Source organism: Leptopilina heterotoma, unplaced genomic scaffold (genome assembly GCF_015476425.1).
Source record: "Leptopilina heterotoma isolate Lh14 unplaced genomic scaffold, ASM1547642v1 Lhet_228, whole genome shotgun sequence".
NCBI classification, from domain to species: Eukaryota; Metazoa; Arthropoda; class Insecta; order Hymenoptera; family Figitidae; genus Leptopilina; species Leptopilina heterotoma.
Window position 1 is genome coordinate 4,219,131 of NW_025110946.1, and position 24,620 is coordinate 4,243,750.

Consider the following 24,620-nt stretch of genomic DNA (forward strand, 5'->3'; position numbering starts at 1 on the left):
CCTAATTTTTTTTACCCTGAGATAAAATTATGTTATTAATTTTTTTTACAAAGTTTACAATATTTTAAAACATATGTTACTTTAAAAACCGAAAAACGAATTTTTTCTTAAATTTATACCTTCTTTTTAATTTTTGGCATTTTTTAAAGGGGTATATTTCATAAAGGCTGGTTTTTGAAAAATTGCATTCATATGTATTTGTTACTCTCGCTCACCCCTTCAAAATGAGACCTTAGCGGAGTTGATTCGTTTAGTTTTAAGAGAGTTACGATTTTTTGAAGTAGGTGGTACGTATGTGTACCACTGGCCATTAAAGGGTTAAAATAGCAACTCTCATTACACCCACAATTGAATACAAATTCTTTAAAATGTCTATAATTTTTTAACTTAGACACCCTGTTATCAGCTATCTAAAAGCACCATTTTTTGATTGTGGAAAAAAACAATTTGTTAGTTTGTTTTTTATGATGAAAGTTAATAAAAAATATTAAATTTTTATATTTATGAACCCTTTGCGGCATAGTGACACTCCTGAGTGTCACCTTTTTTTCTCCACTTTTTTGCATTTTCCAAGCACTGTTACATTTGTTTCAATAACATAAAGCATACTACATGTATCAGGGAACATTCCTTATTATAACAAAAAAGAAAAAAATATTTTTTGTTGATAAAATAATTGTTATAAATAAATGAACTTAAAAAGCAGTTTTTTTACAATTAATGTAATTGTGTCAAACCAACAATATGAAATTCTTTGAGGATCATGTCTAGACAGTTTTTGGGGTCGTTGATTACGAATCTAGGGTCAGTTTCTAAAAATTCAAAATGGCGGATCCAATATGTCAGACTTATTTTTTTAAATTACTCAAATTCACATAGAAATTGATGATAAATATGAATAAATGATGTTGATAAATATAAAGTCAGATTTTCAAAATTCAAAATGGCGGATCCAATATGGCGGACTTATTGTTTTTAAATTGGTCAAATTCACTTGGAATTTGTTACTCGGGGATTTTTGGGGTCGCTGATTACGAATATGAAGTCAGATTTTCAAAATTCGAAATTTATGTATTATGTTATGTTATTATATACTATATATATATATATATATATATATATATATATATATATATATATATATATATATATATATATAATATATAAATTTCGAATTTTGAAAATCTGACTTCATATTCGTAATCAGAGACCTAAAAACCCCCGAGTAACAAATTTCAAGCAAATTTGGTTAATTTTAAAAAAGTAAGTCCTCCATATTGGATCCACCATTTTGAATTTTGAAAATATGAGAAATCCGACTTCAGATTCTTAATCAGCGACCCTGAAAACCCCCTAAAGTGTACTTGGTTTTTAAATTCATTGACTATAAAAATGTATGCTTCAAAGGCTTAAGGTAATGTTGGATAATTTGTTAATATTTTCTAAAAATTACCCCTTACTTCGAAGTTTTCTGGGTTGTTGCGATTACGTATCTGATGTTAGTTTAAAAAATAACAAAATGGCGTATCTAAAACGGCAGATAAAAATTAAAAAAGTAGATTCTATCTTACCGAAATCATTACTCGGGAGTTTTCGAGATCGCTGATTACGAATTTAATGTATGTTTTTCAAAAAACAAAATGGAGTACCCAGAATGGCGAATCAGAATTAAGAAGGTTTTTTTAGGACTATAAAATTCGAGGTACACTACCGGTCAAAATTGAGAGACCACCCATTTTCAGGCAAATGAAAAACGTTTTAAAACATAAGATTTATTGAAACTAAAAATTTTTTTCTGTTCATTTTTCGATAGATGATAAAATTTTGAAAATAACAATGAGATATTTCAGAAGTCGTTTGGCCAATAATTCACTTAGATATTTTTAAAAAATCGTCATTTTCAATGTTTTACAAAAATTTGAATAACTTCTAAAATAATGAACGCTTTTTACTGATCTTAGGTTTATTTTAAAGGTCATTTGTTACACTATAATAATTACTTATAGGCATTAACGTGTAATTTTTGTCTTAGAAAATGCAGGCCGTCAAACTTGGACCAAAAAAATTCAAAAAATTTGGAACATTCTTATTAACAGAAAAATAATTTTTAAAATTCAAACGTATTTTTTTTATTAATTTTTTTGAAAAATCTACACCATATGATGTTTTATATATTTTCTAGAATAGTTTTTAGTACAGAAAAATTGTTCCAAATTTTTTGAATGTTTTTGGTCCAAGTTTGACGGCCTGCATTTTTTAAGAAAAAATTACACTTTAATGCCTATAAGTAATTCTTATAGTGTAGCAAATGACCTTTAAAATAAGCCTAAGATCATTAAAATGCGTTCATTATTTTAGAAGTTATTCAAATTTTTGTAAAACATTGAAAATGACGATTTTTTAAAAATATCTAAATTAAATATTGGCCAAATGACTTCTAAAAGATCTTGTTCTTTTCAAAATTTTAACATCTTTCAAAAAATAAAAAGAAAAAAATTTTAGTTTCCCTACATTTTTTGTTTTAAAATGTTTTTTAATCATCTGAAAATGGGTGGTTTCTCAATTTTGACCGGTAGTGTATCTGACACATGTCCAGGCTTAAAATCACTTTAGAAGAATAAGACTATAAAATCTGTCGGGTTTTATACATTATTATTTATCAGTAATCAATTGTTTCTATTTTTTGAACACATTTTTAAGCACGGATTAGTTGAGTATCGTAAAGTGAAAATAGTTATTTGACAATATTTGTGCAATCTTTGAATATTTATAATAATGAAAACCATTTTTTCATAACGCGGTGCTAAAAAGGGCACTTTTTTGCACCTTGTTATGAAAAATATCGTTCGTAACTAGGGCTAGCAGTTGCCAATTTTTGAACGAGCACTTTTTTTGGAACAAACTGCAGGCGAAGCTTCGCTTCGCCTACTCAAGTAGTTTATGAACTCAAGTTTTATGTATTTTTAAGAAACAAAACCCTGAGTAAAGTATAATTTCATTGTATGCCTTTCGGCCTTTACAATCTCCTCAACATCATCACTAAACCCTTGGTATTTTCCTCAGTTGGAATTACGACCGATAATGGCAGGGAGTTAGTTCAACATATTCCGATCATCCATTGACTGACTGTACTAAACCTATTATACAAAAACCGAATGTATACGAAATTTAATTCTACACAGGCCGACTCTTTAAATACAACGTGTAATAATTTCCAATTATAATAAACCAATAATACAAATATCAAGACTCTTTTTTTCACATACCGAACTTACAAAGGTCCGACTATATCAAACAAACATTAACAAAATGTTTGATAAAACGACCGATTCTACAAACCTCCGACTCAACACTGAAATAAAATTCAACCGTTATTAAATAGACTGATTATATAAAGGTCCGACTCTACGCCGAATCAAAAGTAAAAGAATCTGTTCCCCTAGCGATTAACTCCACAAAGATCCGACTCTGCACCGTAATAGAATAGAATTACATAGACAGACCATGCAAAGTCCGACTTTAAACCGAACTAAAATTTAAAGAATCTGTTACTCCACAGATCCACTGACTCCACAAAGGTCCGATTCTACACTGAAATAAAATTCAATGTAACCGTTACTAGATAGACCGTCTCCACATTGTACCAATATTTTAAGAAGCTGGTACTCTACAGACCCGCACTCCACAATGGTACAACTCTACACTGAAATAAAAATGAATGTAATTATATACCGAACATACAAAGATGCGACTCTACATCAAACCAAAATAAAGACCGTTGCTTTAAATTGAAAACTCTTTGTTACAATAAATATTGTTTAATAAATATAATTATATCTAGTGTAATTTTTATGCTTACATTTTTTAAAACATTTAAAATTTTTTTGTAACAAGAAACTGGTGTAATTTTAATATAGTAGGGGAGAGGGCCCTAAGGTGGTCACCCATCTTTTGAACGACTGTAGATTTCAAATGGAATTATATATAAAGGTCAATAATACGGCGTTTGAAACTTTATCTTATTACCTAACTTCCTATTATAAAGTTTTTTTCATTTCTTTAATAAAAAAAAAGTTATGGCAATTTTTAAAAAAAGTTGAAAATTCGACTTTTAAAAAAGTGGCCCCAAGGTGGTCACCATACAAAAATTCACTAAAAAAGTTTTAAAAAAATGTAAAAAACGTATTATTAAGTTGTTTATTTAATATTAATTGCTTTTTAGGATCACAGAAACATATTACATATTTTTTTTTGCACTTTGTCCTTTCGTCAAAAATGATACTTTTTGTGTATGTATTAGACAGATAAAATTTTGAAAATAATTCTATTTCATTATTATTCATCATAAAACTTAAAAATTGATAAAATTCACATTCACAGTGATAAATGTTGATAAATATAGCGTATAAACACATTTTCATAAAAAATCAAAAGCGACCACCTTGGGGCCAAAAAAGTGTCCACCTTAGGGCCAAGACACAATTTTTTAAACGTTAATGAAAAAATTTTTTAAAGAAGAATATTAATTATATTCATTTGGAATATTATTGTACGATATATAAAGATAATTATAACGATTTTTACTAATTTAAAATGGTTAATTTCGATGATTTTAACACCCTGAGAAAAAAATTTCTCGATCATTTAAAAACAGAAATTTTACGACGTTCACGTTACAACGAGACTCATACGACTATTTACCTCAAAACTTCACTAAAATCTTTGTCTTTTCAAATAATAACAATAACAAAAAACATTCGAAGATACTAACTAATATACAAAAATTTTCTTAGGGTGACCACCTTAGGGCCCTGACCACCTTGGGGCCCTCTCCCCTATTAATTTTATTAATATTTTTTTTTGTAGTCGGAAGTAGAAAATTTGTAAATTCAGGTACCTGGATAAAGAATTCCAGGTTTATGTGGGGATGACCGCTCTAGTTCTGGTCGACCCACTAAAAACCACTCCCGTCTTAGTCTGGACTATTCTTCAACCTACGGAACTATCTGTTGACTTCGAACTTCGTGGGCTGAAGGTCCCATTTTGTTTCTCGCGCAACTCTATCGTGCCGGTCTTGTTCCGGCATATTTATTTTTCGTTCTGGCGAGAGTATTTTTGGCCTCCTCAAGGACGACCTGAAGAATTCGCATCCACCGTCGCCTACAACACGGTTGACATCAACTTTGTCGTACCACTTTTCTTTACACAAGAAGCAGCTTGGCCTCTTCTTACAATCTGCTACCTAATGGGGGCTTCTCCGCACTTAAAGAATGCAGCCAACATATCTACTGGTTGGCAGTTTTCACCTATATGGCCGTAGTCAAGACACCTACATATGGCACCTTGTGACCATAACTCAGAAGAGTTATGGGCACAAGGTGCCATAACTATTGACTATTCTGTTGACTATTCTGTTCTTGACCTTGTAGGTCAATCTTAATGTGCTCAATTTTTTTCAGGTTGTCAGCGTCTTCTTGGCTAGTAACCACAACAGCGAGCTTTACTCCTCGCTTATTTGGTCTAAGGACAGTCATCTTCCTGCTGGTACCGTAGAATTTCTTTCCAGGGCATCTTAAACGTCTTCTTTTCTATAAAGGCATCAATATCGCGGATTTCCAACGTAGTTTGCCGGTCCGCTATTTGCACCTTATTTGAAGTCTCTCCAATTTTAATAAGGAGGCTTCCCTTTTTAGTGGATAAAGCTCCCACAACCCTTGTCTGATTTTCCTCCAGGTCAGCTTCTTCACGAATTTTCCTTAGCACTTTGGCGAATGTAGTTCCCTCAGCCACTTTGACAATCATTTATATTCTTTGTTGTCGCTGTCTTCTTTTCTTGATTGAATCTGGCTTTGGTACAGTTTTGGTACTCTTTCCTTCAGTCCATTTAGAAGATCCCTCTTCCTTCTTTGTCTTTATGCCCTTCGCAAGCTCATGGCCGCTTCTCTTCCGCTTATGAATCTCGAAGACAACGTTTTTTAGCATTGCTGCGTTAAAACGGTCACGTTTTAGCTTTCGGTCTTGCCGTGCTTCTTCCGACCAAGTTAATCTCTGGTAGAACTTTTCATCTCTTCTGGTCCAGAAGAGATGCTGCGTGCTTCTCCTTGACATCCTGTAAGAGCAATTTTAAGCTTTTGAGTCCATCCTTGATTGTCATATTGACATTTTTCTAGACATTACAGGACATCAGCACTACTCTGTCCAAGAGGGATTGTGCCGAGGCATTACCCCGCGTCCATGATATCCAAGTGCACGTGAACATTGTAAGTTTGGACGTAGAGGTCGGTGTAACTCTCCATGATATCAGGAAGTATCCGCAAGGGGAACGCATCCTGGTATCTCTTCTCACAGTTTCCCCTCTTATTAATATTACACTTGACTCTCGGAATTTTTGCACTTATAGGACCAAATCCTCTCATATCTTTTACCAAAACAAATGCCATGGTAACGCAAAACAATACAATATGTATAACCAAATATATAAATTAATGACAGTATTTATGTTTTAGTTTTAATTTTTAAATTTATAGTAATTAAAATTTTAATGTAATTTTTACCACATATTGGAGGAGCTGCTATAATTTACTTCAGATAACCTAAGTTATCGTGAAATAAATATTTTGACACTCTCATAGTCATTTATTTATTTAATGTAAAAGGTAAAAGGTGCGGGAGAAAAATTGCAAAAGGATCGATAGTGTAAAAGATCTGAATGCAAAAGATCCGAGAGTCGAGTGTATTAGTAGCGGAGAGGGCCCCAAGGTGGTCAGGGCCCTAAGGTGGTCACCCTAAGAAAATTTTTGTATATTAGTTAGTATCTTCGAATGTTTTTTGTTATTGTTATTATTTGAAAAGACAAAGATTTTAGTGAAGTTTTGAGGTAAATAGTCGTATGAGTCTCGTTGTAACGTGAACGTCGTAAAATTTCTGTTTTTAAATGATCGAGAAATTTTTTTCTCAGGGTGTTAAAATCATCGAAATTAACCATTTTAAATTAGTAAAAATCGTTATAATTATCTTTATATATCGTACAATAATATTCCAAATGAATATAATTAATATTCTTCTTTAAAAAATTTTTTCATTAACGTTTAAAAAATTGTGTCTTGGCCCTAAGGTGGACACTTTTTTGGCCCCAAGGTGGTCGCTTTTGATTTTTTATGAAAATGTGTTTATACGCTATATTTATCAACATTTATCACTGTGAATGTGAATTTTATCAATTTTTAAGTTTTATGATGAATAATAATGAAATAGAATTATTTTCAAAATTTTATCTGTCTAATACATACACAAAAAGTATCATTTTTGACGAAAGGACAAAGTGCAAAAAAAAATATGTAATATGTTTCTGTGATCCTAAAAAACAATTAATATTAAATAAACAACTTAATAATACGTTTTTTACATTTTTTTAAAACTTTTTTAGTGAATTTTTGTATGGTGACCACCTTGGGGCCACTTTTTTAAAAGTCGAATTTTCAACTTTTTTTAAAAATTGCCATAACTTTTTTTTTATTAAAGAAATGAAAAAAACTTTATAATAGGAAGTTAGGTAATAAGATAAAGTTTCAAACGCCGTATTATTGACCTTTATATATAATTCCATTTGAAATCTACAGTCGTTCAAAAGATGGGTGACCACCTTAGGGCCCTCTCCCCTATTAATTATTAATAAAGTATTAAAATTACATTCATTTTATGTTACAAAAAAATTACTAACAATTAAAATAAAATTTTAAATGTTTTAAGAAATATAAGCATAAAAATTACTCTAGATATAATTATATTTATTAGACAAAATTTATTGTAACAAAGAGTTCTAAATTTAAAGCATCGGTCTTTACAGTAACGGTTAAAATAATTCTAATTTGATGTAGAATCGGTCCTTTATGGAGAGGGTCTGTGAAGAAACGGTTTCATGGAATTTGGTTTGATGTAGAGTAAGATCTTTGTATGTTCGGTATATGGAGCAACGATTACTTTGAATTTTATTTCGTTATAGAGTCGGACCATTGCAGAATGGGTCTGTGAAGCAACGATATCATTTAATTCTAAGGAAGATTATAAAATGGTTTTTCATTGACCTTGAAATAATTTAAGAAAGTTGTGTAGATCATTTTTATAATTATAGTCAACAGTTTTATTTAATCCACAGTATAAGTAAACGATTCGGTTCCTAACGGCAACCATCTTCAGTAATATTTAGTTTCATTTTCATTTAGTATCATTTAATTTTATTTCCCTAGAAAAGTTGGTCTGTGGAGGAACAGTTTCTTTGACTTTTGATTAGGAGTAGAGTCGATCTATGTAATAACGGTTGAATTTTATTTCGTTGTAGAGTGGGACGTTTGTAGAATCAATCGATTTGGCAAACATTTTGATAATGTTTGTTCGATATAGTCGGACCTTTGTAGCTTCGGTACGTGGAGAAACGGGTCTTAATATTTGTATTATTAGTTTATTATATGTGTTGGAAATTATTACACGTTTTACTTATATAGTCAGCCTGTGAAGAATTGAATTTCAAATAGAGTCAGGTTTTAATATGATTGGTTTATCACAATCAGTTTACAATATTTTATGTATTTTGCTTTCTCATAGAGGAGAGATTGTATTAGAAAAATTTTCGATTGTGATTTTTTGACATATTTATCAACTTATTTTCATTATACCTAATCTTTTAGTACTTTATGTACGAATGGGCACTGACCGTATAAATGTTATAAATAAATAAACAAGATTTCAATGTAATTTGACCTCAGAAATCCAAAAAACGGATTTTAAAAAAATGTTCCGATGTGTGTGTGTACTAACATTACATTTGCCTTAATATCTCAGAACGAGAAAGAGCTCGTCATTGGCCGTTACTATTGTTGACCTAGTGGACTGAAATTTTACATTCGTATGTAGGGTAATGTCACATTGAGTGGACCGCCACTTTGAGTGGACCACCTGAGCTTTTAAGTTATCTGACAGCGGAAACGTGAAATAAATAAAACGAATAGCAGCACCGCACCTAGAAACCGTAAAAAATTAAGTTCCGCGATAATCATATACGTTATCGTTTGATGTAACGCATTTTTAAGATCACAAACCAAAAAAGAAGTCGCTCTTACAATGAGTAAAGTGATTCGGAAGTGTAAAAGTAGTGTAAAATTTAAGTTTTAAAAGAAAACTTATTTTTTTCCTACTACTTTGGACATTGAAATTGATTGTCTTAGTTTAATTAAGTGATAATTTTGACTCAAAAAAAAATTGTGGTGGCTGTCACAAAAAGTTGCATGTCACCATGAGTGGACTGCCTGTTCTTTACATTTTTAATGTCAGTTTACCATTTTTATGGAAATTAATTGACAATAAATTAGTTTGAAACTATGTTTTATGTTCTTTATTAATTTTTTTGTGATTTTGATGTGATATGTGCCAAAATTATTAAAAATGGTTTCACTTGTAAGCATTTCGACACAAGCATGGTCTGGAGCTGCATAAGCATAAATTTTGTTTCAATATATCAGAAATATTAAATACATTAAAGAATTTAGAATAACTTTTACAATTTTTTAGGAGTGGTCCACTCAAGGTTACACTTTTTTCATTCCTTAAAAATTAGCTATTTTTTTAAAGTCAATTGTTTTTTCCAAATAAAAAAAATCAAAGCTATTATGGTATAAACACTTCTCTAGGGATCTAAACTAAAGCTTGGAATAGAAACCTGCGATTAATTTGCTTTCAGAAAGAGTTTTTTGGAAAAAAAGCTTAGGCGGTTCAGCGCTAACGACATAAGAACGTAGATTTTCCGTATTGAGATCGTAGCGCAATAAAACTAGAGTTCCTCTACTTTTGAACGCTTGGGATTGCACGGCACTCAACATTTTTTTAGTGTAACAACGGATATATTATCAGCAACCCTGAAAATCCCAGAGTAACAGTTTTCAAGCGCGCATGTAGTATTTAAAAAAAGTCCGCCATATTAAATACGCCATTTTAAAATTTAAAAACTAAAAACAGATTCGTAATCAGCGACTCCAAAAACCTGTCCAAAAAGCTGTTCATAAAAAACTATTCATAATTGTCAACTTTTAAACTTTAAAAAATTGATTAAATGTTTGAAAAAATAATATTTCTATGGGCATATTATGCGTGTTCCTTAATCTGAAAAAATAAGAATATGTTTTAATATGATAAATCTATTTCCAGACCCTCTAAATAACTACAATTTAAAATTAAAAAATGATATTTAATGTACAAAATCCGAAACAAGATATTTTATCAATTTAATGGAAAGTAAATTATGATTTACTATTATATGACTTACTCTGTAGGTTATAATATATGGCGCGATTCGGCCTGTTTTTCTAGGCTAGGACGTGGGTTAGTAAGGTCTGTTGGCGTCTTTGGGCCTTTTCAGTTGAACTTTTAAACGCTTCATTCCTATTTGAAAGCCATTCATCGACTGGATTGCAGCCTGAGCGCTCGATGGATTGTCGAATGACACAAAACCTATAACAATGGCATAATTGGTAAATATATTTAATTAATTTAGTGATAGACTGTTTTAAATCACTCTTATTACGCAATTATTACTTATTTTAAACATAAATCGGGTATTTTATTATAGTATTTTATTTATTTATGTACTAGCATATTGCTTAATACTAGCTTATACATTTTATTAATTTTTTATGTTAATTATCGTTTCGACTTGTACTTATATGAGTGTTGTTTTGTTGGAAAATATTTTGTTTCGTCTAACAAGTAATTTATTATTTATTTACATTTAGGTATAAATAACCACATTATATACACGACTACATTGAGTATTAGTAGACGTTTCGACAACACACGTTCGTCATTTTCAATATCTGTAAATTCACATATCGTATTTATTAAATCGTTTTTTCTATATTCTATAATACTCATAGATATTAATTTAAAATGTAATTATCAGTATTATTTTTAAATACTGACAGATGCTTTTTTATAAAAAGAGTTAACAAATTGTTAATCCTAACATTATTTTTAGGCAGGGAGTAGGGCTAAGGAGACTAAACTAATGAAATGGGAGTGAAACCATTCGTCGCATAAATTTCGGTCTTACTGTATAGTTATACAGTAAGACCGAAATTTATGCTTTTCGCGCATGCGCACATGCAATATATTTGTCTGTCTTCCCAGTAAAAAAAAACTAATTCAAATGAATTGAAACGAATTAACATTTTTGGTAGGCTCCAATTCGTATTTGTCACAAAGCGGGATTCACTCAAGCTCTTTGTATATTCAATTGAATTTAATTCAATATGTACCAATTTGTCCAAACGAATTCGCATTCGAAAGAAATGGCCAAGGAATGCATTGAATTCATGCTAACGAATTGAAAAAAATTAAAGGCTCAAAACTTGTCCAGTGAATTGGTACGGATAGAAGGTTCGGAAGTTCAATACAGTTTCACGAATTCAGGAAAATTGCATCATGGCTCCAATTCGTATTTGTCACAAAGCGGGATTCACGAAAGCTCTTTGTGAATTCTTTTTAATTCATTTCAATTAGTTTTCGTTTACTGGGTTTCTCACAAACTCAGGCGACTGAGAAAATCATAACAAGCTACATGTTAAGAAGGTTATGTTTAAATCTATTGTAATTGACTTTTTTTGAAAAATATAAATAATGTAATAATTAATGAAATATGTGAAATGATTTTTTAAATTTAATTTAAATAAATAGTCTTGAATTTAATGTAGTGAGTTTTTTTATTTTGCCTTTTAATTTAGCAAAATTTACTAAAGATTTATTGTTAGTAATGACATTACTAAACTCAATAATAATAAAATAATAAAACATCTCTAATAGTTGACAATATTAATCTATAAAATAAAAATTTTATAAAAATAATTTCTTAACTTTCAACAGTCTTTTTCTTTTAAGCTTTAAATCACTAATTTTCATAATACTTATTTATTTTTGTTTGAACGCTTTTTTATTATTTGCTTGTCTTTTATGCTTTGTAGCGATTTTTGGTTTCTGAGGTACATAATTTTCTGATACAACCATTTTTATGTGATTTGTTTTATATTCAATTCGATTGTCGATCATTATAATATGATGTTTTGCATCCTGGGATGCAACAAGCCATAATTTTGTAACTTTATTATCCTCAAACATGAAAACCACTGTGAAATAAATTTGTTTGGAAATACTTCGTTTTATTACACGGAAAAACTTTTTTCAAGAGTTATTTAGAAACTAATTCAAGAACTCAGGATATGGAAAAGAAACAAGAAATGCTACAAAACCGTAGATAAAAATATTATTTTAAGCTGTTCGGGGATAACTGTAGCAAATTTCTGGACTACTTGTTGAATTTTCTTGAAAAAGTCCTGAACTGGTTTAAGAATTGAAAAATGTGAAATTAACGAAAAAAATTTGCCCGCGTGAGTTGTCGAACTTGAGACCTCGAGATTTTAAGAAAGATCTCTCCGCCTTATGCCACTCGGCTGTGGACGCGTTACGATATTATAGCTTTAGATCATATTTCAAGCGCATAAAGCCAACAGGCGCTGTATACCTTTTGGTTACTCTACGTCTTCTTTCTTAAATAGTTCGGAACTTTTTCAGCGCGCAGTCACTAAAGTATTTAGTCGCAGCGTCAAGAACAATTATTTCCAAGCCATTAGAAAAACACCTGAAAATTCTTTAATAAATATTGAACTTTTCTAAAAAACGTTCTAAATTTTTTTCCTTATCCTGAGTTCTTGAATAAGTTTCGTAATAACTCTTGAAAAAAGTTTTTCCGTGTACTTAAAATAATTTTATAAATCATAAATATTAAATGTAATGTAATTAAATCTAATAATTATAAGTATTTTAATATTATTAAATCCTACCTACAAATAAAATTCTGCTCCAATAAAATATTTTATTTTGAGAAACATGTGCCAAAAAACAACCATAACCTTTTGATATGTTTTTGTTTTCTCACTTGCTTAAAATTTAACGATAAATAAAAAGAGGGAAATATGCGCATGTACTGCGCATGAGCGCAAAGCATAATTTTTGCCAATCTGTGAGTATAGTTCTCCTACAGAAAAAGGTTTCATTTCTGAGAGACTTTACATAGTCAGTTCAGTCTCCTTAGTATTACTCCCTGGTTTTGGGTTATTTTTCATTTTTGTATTGCACATGCTCGTCATATATATGTGTAGACTTTAATTTTGAAAGTGTTAATGTGAAACAATTGAAATTGTGATTCCATGCTCACAAAAATGTTTTAGGACATGGATATGAACAATTAATTATTTATAAGTTAAGAAATAGGGTCAAAAGAATGTTAGGTTAAGTTTATCAATTCACATTTGACACCAAGAAGACTAGATCGAAACAGGAGAGACAGCTTCGCTACTTTCTCATAGAGAGCAGTGGGTTCCATAAGTGTAAGTTTCATGGGAGGTGGCTCTGGAAAAGTACAATGACCAGTAGACAAATTTCAGTATTCTGCTCACATGAAGACGTGTTTTAATAAATGAGGTTAGTCTTCCTCAAAATAATACATTGTTGTTTATCGTTTGATTTGTTATTGTTAAAAATGGTAAGCAAATGTATTAAATAAACAGTGAAAAATTGTTAAGAAAAGTTATAAAAGCTTTTTACATAAAATGTTAATACAACTGTAATAGGAATGAAGATATTTTTTAAATAGGGTAAAAGTATTAACTGTCGAGGATGTTTCCTGTTGTCGAGTAAACAAACTTTGAATTTTATTTAAACATTGTAGCACATTGTAAATGGGAAAAAGTGATAAATATTGGTTTTCTTATGCGTTATAAATGTGAAAAAAATATATTAATATTATATCCACAAACAAATGAGACATTTTATTCAATATTTTTTGGTTATTACCATGGTAACATCAACAAATGGGACACCCTCGGCAATTGGTACACTTACTCTATTATTAATAGAATTTCTATTTCATGTTTAATTGGTATATAGTTAATACAATTAAATATTTAAATGACGATGCCGGTATCCGTATCACGTCAACATTAAGGTTAACTCAAGGTCAAACACCGTAATTTGAAATATTTAATTTTTTGACCTTGGATTAAGAAAGAGCGGAAAATTTTACGCCCAGATAGGTTTTGACCGTTTTTATGAATCAATCTTTAAAGGTCAATTGAAGGTCATCTTGGTCCGGTGTTAAAAAAATTAAATATTTCGAATGAAGGTTTTTGACCTTGATTTGACGTTGATGTAATGGAGTCATACGGACACCTGGATCGTAATCAGCGACCCCAAAAACATAAAAAGTAATTTGTTTTAAAATCCATTCCAAGATAACTTTCTGGACAAGAGAATGAAATAAAAATGTTACCTTCTACATGACCTTCAAAGGTTGGTTCATAAAAACGGTCAAAACGTAGTAAGATGTAAAATTTTCCGTCCTTTCTGAATGCGCAGTCAAAAAATTAAATATTTTGAATTAAGGTGTTTGACCTTGATGCTGACGTGATGGGGTCATACGGACATCGGCATTGTAATCAACGACCCCAAAAGTCATTTACATAAGAATCTGTTTTACCTACAACTTTACCAATAGGTTTATTAATAAATTTCGAAATTTTATACCAAGATGAATCAAAAAAGGCTGTAAAGAATCCAATTCACAATGGAGGTTGGAGAGAATGCGATAAACTTCTTAGATGTTACAATTAAAATTTTTAAAAATAATAACAAACTAACACTCATTTAAACCAAAAAATTGAAATTATTAACAAACTAGTGGACAGAGATTGGACTGAAGAACGTAACGTTAAAAAATTAATCAATTTAAAACGGGCGTTTTACACCGTTTATTGGGCAGAAATCAAATTCTCACTTATGCCATTCGAAAGAGTATCAAATATTCAAGAATTTTTGGTCTTTGGGAAATAAAATAGACCAACATTCTTATTTAATGAGTTGTGCGCACAGAAGATAAATTAAATCTTCAAAATTAAATCCTGAAAGAAAAAATAGACAGTTTTCTTGAAAGTATAGCTTACTAAATATGAATAATTCTAATCAAAATGTTTGCAAACAGTTTTTAATCAGCTTGGTTCAAATTTTTGACAATAGAATGAAAACTGTTTTAAACTTTCGCCAATCAGGTAATTTTTATGTTTACTTCTTCATATTATGTATAAGTTTAGTACTTTATAAAATTTGCTCTATACAGCTTATTATAAATAAATTTCTTATTTGAATTTCGTGAAATATCAAAAACAATCTGATTAGTTTTAAAAACAAAAAGTTTATTTATTATTTTGGATCTTTTGATAGCTGTAGAAAATCGTTGCCGAGAAAAACAGATGTTTGTGACTTCTTCAGTGAATATAAAATCAAACTAGAAAAAAATCCGAATGATTTTTGCAAAAAGTTACTTAGAGACCATGAGATTAAACGTAATCAACATCAGAAAATTTAAAGTGAATTTGTTAAAAATATCTTTAAGAATTTAAAGGAACACCCAAATTAAAAAATCAATGATATTTATAAAAATTATTGTAATAACTGTTCCAGTAACTACGTTTGAAAAACAATAAGACACATAAAAGATAGAATATAGTATGTATATATTAGGGTGGTTCTTATTTCGGCGATGTTTCTAAATCATCGGTCTCATCCCAAAAATTAATCAAGGTATGAAAAAAATTTTCCTGAAAGTTTGAAGCAAATCGAACAATATTAACACGTGCCTCTAGTCGACTGAAATTTTAAATGGAAAATACATGCAATTTTTCCTGGAAATCACAAAGAAAAATTTCTAGCTTATACAAATTTATTTAAAATTCTCTAACTTTGGGTGCTTTTAGTACATGATAAGAGGTAAAACATCCAATTATTCAAACATTTTTTGAAAGTATTTGCTTCATATACAAGCTTGATGAATATGCCGCTATTACAGTAAACAGGACTAGTATATTAACCCTTATATGCACACATTTTTTTATTCATTTAAACTTGACGAAACTCGGTACTCGGGGGGGGGGGGACGCTGATTACGAATCTGAGGTCAATTTAAAAAATTCAAAATGGCGGATCCAATATGTAAAAAATAAAAAGTCGTTCAATTCGACAGAAACTCGCTACTCTGAGGTTTTTGGAATCGCTGATTACGAATGCAAGGTTTTATTTTTTTACATTTTGTTGTATTTTTTTTTATTTCATTTGCATTTTTCTTTGCTTGTAGTCTGTTTTCTATGGCACATATTAAAACTAAAATGGATCTCTTAGTCAACTATTCTTATGAAATTCCAGAAAACATTTTCTCTCTGCTAAATCGCATAGATACTCATCCTTTTATGGCATTGCAAAATTTTGGATTAAAAATCTTAGAAGAGTTGGTGAATCATAAAGTGCCACAATTAGAAGGAAAAAAACGTTGACACAAATTTCTTTAATCACAAAAAAACAAAATAAATATAAAAAAATTGAACTACAATCTCGTCACTTCCTCGCTGTTAGTTCCGGGTAACGCTAAAAACGAGTAAGAAGATCCGCCATATTGGCTTCAACATTTCGAATTTTTTCAAAATGATCTTAGATTCGTAATCAGCGATTTAAAAAACCTCCGAGTACCGAGTTTCAGTCCAATTGAACGATTTTTTATATCCGCCATATTGGATCCGCCATTTTGAATTTTTTTAAATGACCTCAGATTCGTAATCAGCGGCATGAAAAATCCCCCAAGTACTGATCTGAGGGTTAATATACAAGTCCTGTTTACTGTGATAGCGGCATATTCATCAAGCTTGTATATGAAGCAAATACTTTCAAAAAATGTTTGAATAATTGAATATTTTACCTCTTATCATGTACTAAAAGCACCCAAAGTTACAGAATTTTAAATAAATTTGTATTAGCTAGAAATTTTTTTGTGATTTCTAGGAAAAATTACATGTATTTTCCATTTTAAATTTCAGTCGACTAGAGGCATGTGTTAATATTGTTCCATTTGCTTCAAACTTTCAGGAAAAATTTTTTTATACCTTGATTAATTTTTTGGGTTGAGACCGATGATTTGGAAACATCGCCAAAATAAGAACCACCATATTATATATGTATGTCGTAGCCACATTGTGAAAAAGCGAACTTTATGAAATGCCTAGACGTTTTATGAAGTGCAGCCACATTGTGAACAAAATATTTACTTCACAATATGTCGAACATTTTTAGACATTTCATGAAGTTCTATGCATTTTGTTAAACTAAATAAAATTACACATACGTCCAAATATAAAATGCATTTCGTAAAATGCCCAAGTCGTTGAATGCCGATAATGAATATGACAATTGTAAACCAAAAATTCAATAAAAAAACTTATATTTAACTTATTTTTGCATGGCAGACTATTATGACATTTACTATTACATAAAAGATTACTTTTTTTACAGTTGCATATTTTTGTCGTACATTGACGTCCGGACGCTTTACAATTGCACTTAAAATGACCTTGCCCTCCCGTATTTTTTTACACACTCTCAGACTGTTATCTTTTGGTTATAGTCAACATCTTCTTTTTTAATAAAATTCAAACCGGCTTTCCTCATTTGTTCACTCCCGAACCATCCCTTTATTATCCCAAACGTAGATCCAACAATTTATACAGGCTTACAAAATATAAAAAATAAAATACATAATAAATAATATTTTATATGAAAACTATTTGCAAAATCAATAAATGAATTAATAATAAATTTTATTTTAATTTATTTTTAATTTAATTTGAATTTTGTTCACTGTTATTGTTAAGAATGAATTTATTTATTATTTAATAAAATATTAATTATTTAAATTATTTCACCCCGTAGTGAACGTCAATGCTCTAAGGAAACAAATAATTTTATTTAAAGGTAGTGGATTCCTTTTCATTCTTAGTTATCATTTCAACCAATCGGGTGAGAGCCCACATTTTGGAAAGGAATATATGATAATGAATTTATTAATAGGATAATCTAATTTTTAAATAAAATTAGCAATAAATAATATTAAACGACAAAATTTTATTATATATTAAAAACAATCGTTTATGATAATGAATTGTGTATGTGTTCTTTTTATATTTGCGTTATTCCGTATACTCACTTTAACTGTGTTGTAGTGTCTTGAACCTTATATTAAGATTTATTTTATTATTATCTTTTTAACATTCTTAATATTTTTCACATATAAAAATACTATGTCAATTACTCTTTTTAAATCATTCAATGAAAATCTCTGGAGTCCCTTCTTGAGACTTAAAGACAACTATTGCCTAACTTCGGCTACTATGGCCAAACATACTTTGTTTCGCCAAGATTCACGGGCAACTGCCAAGATATCCCTTTGTCGATTCTTTTTATTGAACGACATTTTGGTGGGAAGGACCTACTTATTATTGTGATATTAAGTTATTACTTAATGATTTTCTGCTACCTTGCAGATTTGTTTGAATGTTATTACCCAAGTTATGTTGCTTGGATGAATCACTTTTTTACATTGAGAAATATCGTAAGTAAATTCTACTTACTCTTAAAGGATATTAGACACAGTTTTGCACATTATAAAGTATCACAATCTTCATTTCATTATTTAAATCTTAATACAAAATTCCTTACTGAATGTTGTAATATGTGTGTTACAAAGTGTCATCATGTGTTAAAAGTGTGATTGTTACCTCATAAATCGACATGAATAAATGCTTATTGAGTTCATTTAAATACAATATGTTTTTTACTAAAAATATAAAAATGATACGAAGTCATACGTAACAGTTATATTTTTAACAATCAAATGAAAACAAAAATTATTTACGCACGTAACAATAACTTATTCACAAGTCAGTGAAAATAATATTTACAAACATAGTACCTTAATTTAAAATTTATTTTAATTTTTTGAATATAAAATTTTTTTAATTTATTTCAATTTTCTTAAGGGGGTATTCTGGTCTAGAAATTTGAAAAAATCGATTTTTTTGTGCATATTTTCAAAGTTTTTACTTTCAAGAATATGTCCTTATAAGGATTTTCTAATTTTCGAATTACTTTCGGAGTTACAGCGAATTTTGTTCCGTGCCGCCTCAACCGGTCGTGTGCATATAGTGGGACGTTTTAAACACATCGTTCATTCGGGCAATGACTTTGAAAGATTTTGATAAAACTTGTTACTCGGGGGTTTTTGGGGTCGCTGAATACAAATCTGATGTCTTTTTTTAAAATTCAAAATGGCGGATCCAATATGGCGGACGAGATTTGTAAAAATTGATCGGATTCACTTGAAACTTGTTACTCGGGGGTTTTTGGTGTCGCTGAATACGAATCTGATGTCACTTTTTAAAAATTTAAAATGGTGGACCCAATATGGCGAACGAGATTTGTAAAAATTCATCGGATTCACTTAAAACTCGTTACTGGGCGGGGGGGGTTGTCGGGATCGATGATTAACCGACAATCGAAAAATGAATCCGATGTTCATTTTTCAAAATTCAAAATCGCGAACCCAATATCCCGGAGGTGACAAGTTTCAAGTGAATCCAATATCCAATAAATTTTTAAAAAATTTTCGCCTATGTTGTATTTGCCATTTTGAATTTTGAAAAATGAACTTCGAATTCGCGATCGACGTTCCCGAAAACCCTGAGTAGCAAGTTTTAAACGAATCCAATAAATTTTTAAAAATTCGATCGTCTTATTGGATCCGCTAGTCTAAATTTTGAAAAACTAACATCGGATTCGTAAAAAAATTCATTAGCTTTAAATTTTTAAAAATTGTTATAAAATTGCGGTTAAATAATAACACCTCTAAACTTTTTTGAACATTAAATTCCACTTTGGTCCTATTGTGAGGCGTAGCAAATTGTTTCACTTGCACTGTGCATAATTCTGAAAGTAATTATTTTGCGTATTTGAATTTGAATTTATAAATGTGAAATGGATAGAAAAAGTAAACGCGGAAGTAAAGTGCGCGCAGATAGATCCTCACTCAAGAAATTTAAAGGGAATCAATATACCAGTGAACACAAAACGAGTTTCAGTAGTGCATCTGCACCAAAAGTGAAAAAATCGGAAGATCAAAAAATTGTTGTTGAAAATAATTTCATTTATTGCATTCTGGAATTTTTTTCTGTTTTTACAGCTCTCTCATTATTAGTTTTATGTGTTACATGCAAAAAAGAAATTAAATTTTCGCGAACGGCCCAACGTGGTTTAGGATTCAAAATTGCATTACAGTGCAGTTGTGAAGATGTCCGATATATTCAATCATCTCCATTTATAGATAAAGCTTTCGAGATAAATCGCCGGATTGTAACAGCTATGAGACTTTTGGGAATAGGAAGGGAGGGAATAAACATGTTCTGCGGTATTATGGATATTTGTCAAGGATTATCAATCAGTACCATCTACGCTTGTCTTGACAGTTTACATTCCGCTGAATATAAAATTTACGATCAAGTAATATCAAGAGCTGTGAAAGAAGAACAAGAATTATTATCAGAATTTGGACCTAACTCAATTCAAACACACTTGACTGTTTCCGGAGATGGCACGTGGAAGAGGCGAGGATTCACCTCACTTTTTGGCGTTACAACCCTCATAGCTAAACATAGTAAGAAAGTGGTCGATACAGTTGTGAAGTCAAGTTTTTGCCAAGGTTGTAATTTGTGGAAGAACAAGAAGGAATCGGATATTGAAGCTTATAATGACTGGTATGAAGAACATCAAGATTCATGTACAATAAATCATAAGGGAAGTGCTGGAAAAATGGAAGTGGACGCTGTGACTGAGATGTTTAAGAGATCGGTTGAGAAGCATGGTGTGAAGTATGTCAAATATATAGGAGATGGTGACTCCAAGACATTAAAAGGTATTCTCGATATGAACCCGTATGATAATGATCCAGTTGTAGAAAAAAAGAGTGTGTGGGACATGTGCAGAAACGGATGGGCGAAAGGTTACGTAAAGCGAAAAAGGACAATAAAGGTATTGGCAGCAAAGGCGTTGGTAAATTAACTGATAAACTTGTAAACGAATTGAGTTTATACTACGGTTTGGCAATTCGCCGACATTCAGATTCTGTGAAGAATATGAAGGACGAAGTATGGGCTACTTTTTATCATAAAAGTTCTAGCGATGAAGATCCACAACACATGTACTGTCCGCTTGGTCCGTTAAGCTGGTGTAAATGGCAAAGAGCCGTAGCTGAGAACACTCTTGATGACTTTGTCCATGAACATCCCCCTCTAGATAAAACAGTTTTGAAAGTAATTAAGCCGATTTATGAAAGTTTGTCGTCTGATGATTTATTACATCGATGTTTGGGCTCAGAAACTTAAAACAATAATGAATCACTTAATTCATTAATCTGGGCTTTTTCTCTAAAGCATATACACGCCGGGACACGGACAATTAAAATTGCTGATTACTTAGCTGTTATCATTTTTAATAAAGGATTTTTATCAATTTTAAAAATGATGAACATCATGGGCATCACTATTGGTACAGAAGCTCATACATTTGCTGTCAGGCGCAACAAAGTTAGAATCGACCGTTCAGAAGTGAGAACTTCTGTTGCATTAAAAGAAGCCAGAACAGCTCGTTTAGCAGAACGAACTTTGGAAGATGTCAATTTTGAAAAAGAAGAAGGCCCTATGTATGAAGCAGGGATAGCGATTAAACAAATGTAAGTATATGGAGTTACGTACGATGGAGCAAAATAAAAAACTAGGGTCAAAGTAGACTACCCTCTTAGTGCCGAGTTTTGAGCAATCTTTATCAATTTAGAACAAAAGTAATTCGTCATATTGATTTTTTAAAAACCAATAATCGATTCGTAATCAGCAACCCCAAAAACCCCCGAGTAAATATTTTCAAAGCGAGTTTAGTCAATTTTTAATTTTCATGTCCGTTATATTGGATCCGTCATTTTGAATTTTTAAAAACTAACACCAGATTCGTATTCAGCGACCCCAAAAACCCCCGAGTAACAAGTTTCAAGTGAATCCGATGAGTTTTTACAAATCTCGTCCGCCATATTGGATCCGCCATTTTGAATTTTTAAAAAAGGACATCAGATTCGTATTCAGCGACCCCAAAAACCCCCGAGTAACAAGTTTCAAGTGAATCCGATGAATTTTTACAAATCTCGTCCGCCATATTGGATCCGCCATTTTGAATTTTTAAAAAAGGACATCAAATTCGTATTTAGCAGCCAAAAATCTTAAAGGAACCATTTTGTTTGATTTTTTTAACCTTATTGTTTGAATATAAATGATTATAAACGAAAAAGAGGTATTTTTGCCTAGGCTCTTTTGTGTAAAACTTTAAACTCTTTTTTCTCAAAACTACTTTCTTGACCTGGTTGACATGATATCTCAGAATCTACTCGACCGATTTGCTTCAAATTTTGCAGAAATGTTCTTTGTATATCTCTTTATGGTCGGAACCTCGGATTTTGAAAAATATTTATTTTTACTATTTTTAAAAAATTCGAAAATGTCAACAAACAGGGTCAAAAAACACTTTTTTTCAAATCGTCGCCATTTTGCAAAAAAAAAAATTTTTTCTTCTCTATGGTACCGACCATAGCCAAGGCTTTAGTAATCAAGAATTTCTTTGGGTTTTCTGTTTTAGTGCACTACAAAAGTCTCCAGCCTGTCAACCAGTTCATGCCTGATTTTCTTAGCCTCCACTTCATCTATTTATAACTATTTAAATTTTCAATTTTTTTTCTAAATTTTTTCTGTATTCTTCAAGTATGTTTAAACAACTTGCAAAAAAAAATTAAGTTAAAAAATGTTAAACTTTCTTTTTTATCCCACTCGGAAAAACGCCTAAAATTGAGGCCTCTAGACCAGAATACCCCCTTAATTATAAAAAATTAAATTTCTTTTATTTATATTTAAATGATGGTTTTACAGATTACTTACAATTTCTTCATTATCGGCATTCAACGACTTGGGCATTTCATGAAATGCATTTTATATTTGGACGTATTGTGAAATTTTATTAGGAAATATTTTTTTCACAGTGTGGCTGCACTTCATGAAACGTCTAGGCATTTTATGAAGTGCGGTTTTTCACAATGTGGCTACGACATATATATTGTAACGCGGCATTTTGCCATGCACAAAATTATCCTAATTTTCTCTTATTTTGAAAAATAATTTTTATAAATAACTAGTCAAAACGAGAATGTTTCCTTTCCTAAAATAAAAATAAACTATTAATTAAACTAATACAAATTATACCTTATATATTAAATTATTGAATTAAATTAAATAAAACCTGCCAACTCGTCAGATCAACAATCATAATGAAACTCGAAATTAGAACATTTTCTGCCGTTCGTATTTTATTATTTTCATAGTCATCGAGAAAATGTTCACTGGAAATCTGCTGGTTTTTTTAACGCTGTCACTAGACGAAGTGTACAGGGGAAGTGCTTCCTGGTGCATATAATCGGATGTGAGTCCCGAATATTTAAGAGCACCAGGAAGACGAAAATTATTTATTGTTTTGGTCCTATCAAAACACTGACTGCGACCACATTGGATTAAAGGGCGACGCGGAGTAAACGACAGCGACTATTAAGTAGGCGCTCTGCATTATCGGCGGCGGATATCTTACCTCGCGCGGATAAGAGTAGAGAGTAAAGTTAAAAATAGTACGCCGGGACTCACCTTAAAACTAAAAAGAAGCGTGTGTGTAGTGACGCTCTCGTAGCCAGACACACGGCAATTTTTATTTATTCTCGTTTTGATTGTAGAGTAAGGCGCAGCACGCCAGTAATAATAATTGTTAAAAATGAAATTGAAAGTTTGGTGCCATGTCTGGACGAGGCGCTATGAATCTGATGTCACTTTTTAAAAATTTAAAATGGTGGACCGTCCGTGTCGACGTGGAATGTCCCATATATATATATATATTTATTTATAATAAGAAATTAATTAATATACTCATATGGAAATGATAATTATTATGATTTGAAACATAATATTATCTTAGTATTACAAACCATATTAAAATACATAGTAAAAGTTTACAGAAATTAATACAACTTTTGAGTATTTTTAATATTTTTAATGCAAAACGAAAATTCAAGTCTTTTTGAAACTGGACAAAACAAGATAAGAAAATATTCCGAGTTGCCTAATGTACAAGATTTTGATATTTTGTTATCATATTCTGAAGGAATGAATGTTAAAACTACAAAATGGATTAAGTATCTAGGAAACAATATTAAATGCAACAACATTATAACTGTCTGGCATACAAGAGCTAGGACGAAACAAATTTTTTATTTGCCGTTTTTTATCACCTAACTGTGTTAAAAACAGTCACACAAAAATAAAAAAGTGTTGGGTTGAGAGATCAAAGTACTATACCTCCATGTATTTTGGGCTGCTGAACACGAATACGGCTGTCGAAATTATTTGGAAATTAATAATTTTTTAGAAATTTTCCTAAAAGTTGATGTATTTGTATGAAACTTAGAATCTAGGGGTTTTTGTGGTCCATGATTACGAATCTGAAGTCAAATTTTAAAAATTCAAAATGGCAGGTACAAAATGGCTAAAATTATTTTAGAAATTGATGGATTTTGA

General features: G+C 30.7%; 1 protein-coding gene and 1 long non-coding RNA gene across 16 annotated transcripts in view; one reads left to right on the plus strand and one right to left on the minus strand.

Moving 5' to 3' along the window:
- The window catches only part of LOC122502405, a 123,172-nt gene that overhangs the window by 25,634 nt on the left and 72,918 nt on the right, over positions 1 to 24,620 (plus strand). Inside the window, exon 2 of the long non-coding RNA XR_006301635.1 lies at positions 10,360 to 10,520. This is a non-coding gene — a long non-coding RNA (uncharacterized LOC122502405). The remainder of the gene's footprint in view (positions 1 to 10,359; positions 10,521 to 24,620) is intronic.
- The window catches only part of LOC122502398 (CUGBP Elav-like family member 4), an 829,562-nt gene continuing 815,314 nt past the window's right edge, over positions 10,373 to 24,620 (minus strand). For all 15 annotated transcript variants that reach the window (XM_043612426.1, XM_043612431.1, XM_043612424.1 and 12 more), the window contains one exon: positions 10,373 to 10,500. In XM_043612426.1, coding sequence (XP_043468361.1) covers positions 10,373 to 10,500 — 128 coding nt within the window. The remainder of the gene's footprint in view (positions 10,501 to 24,620) is intronic.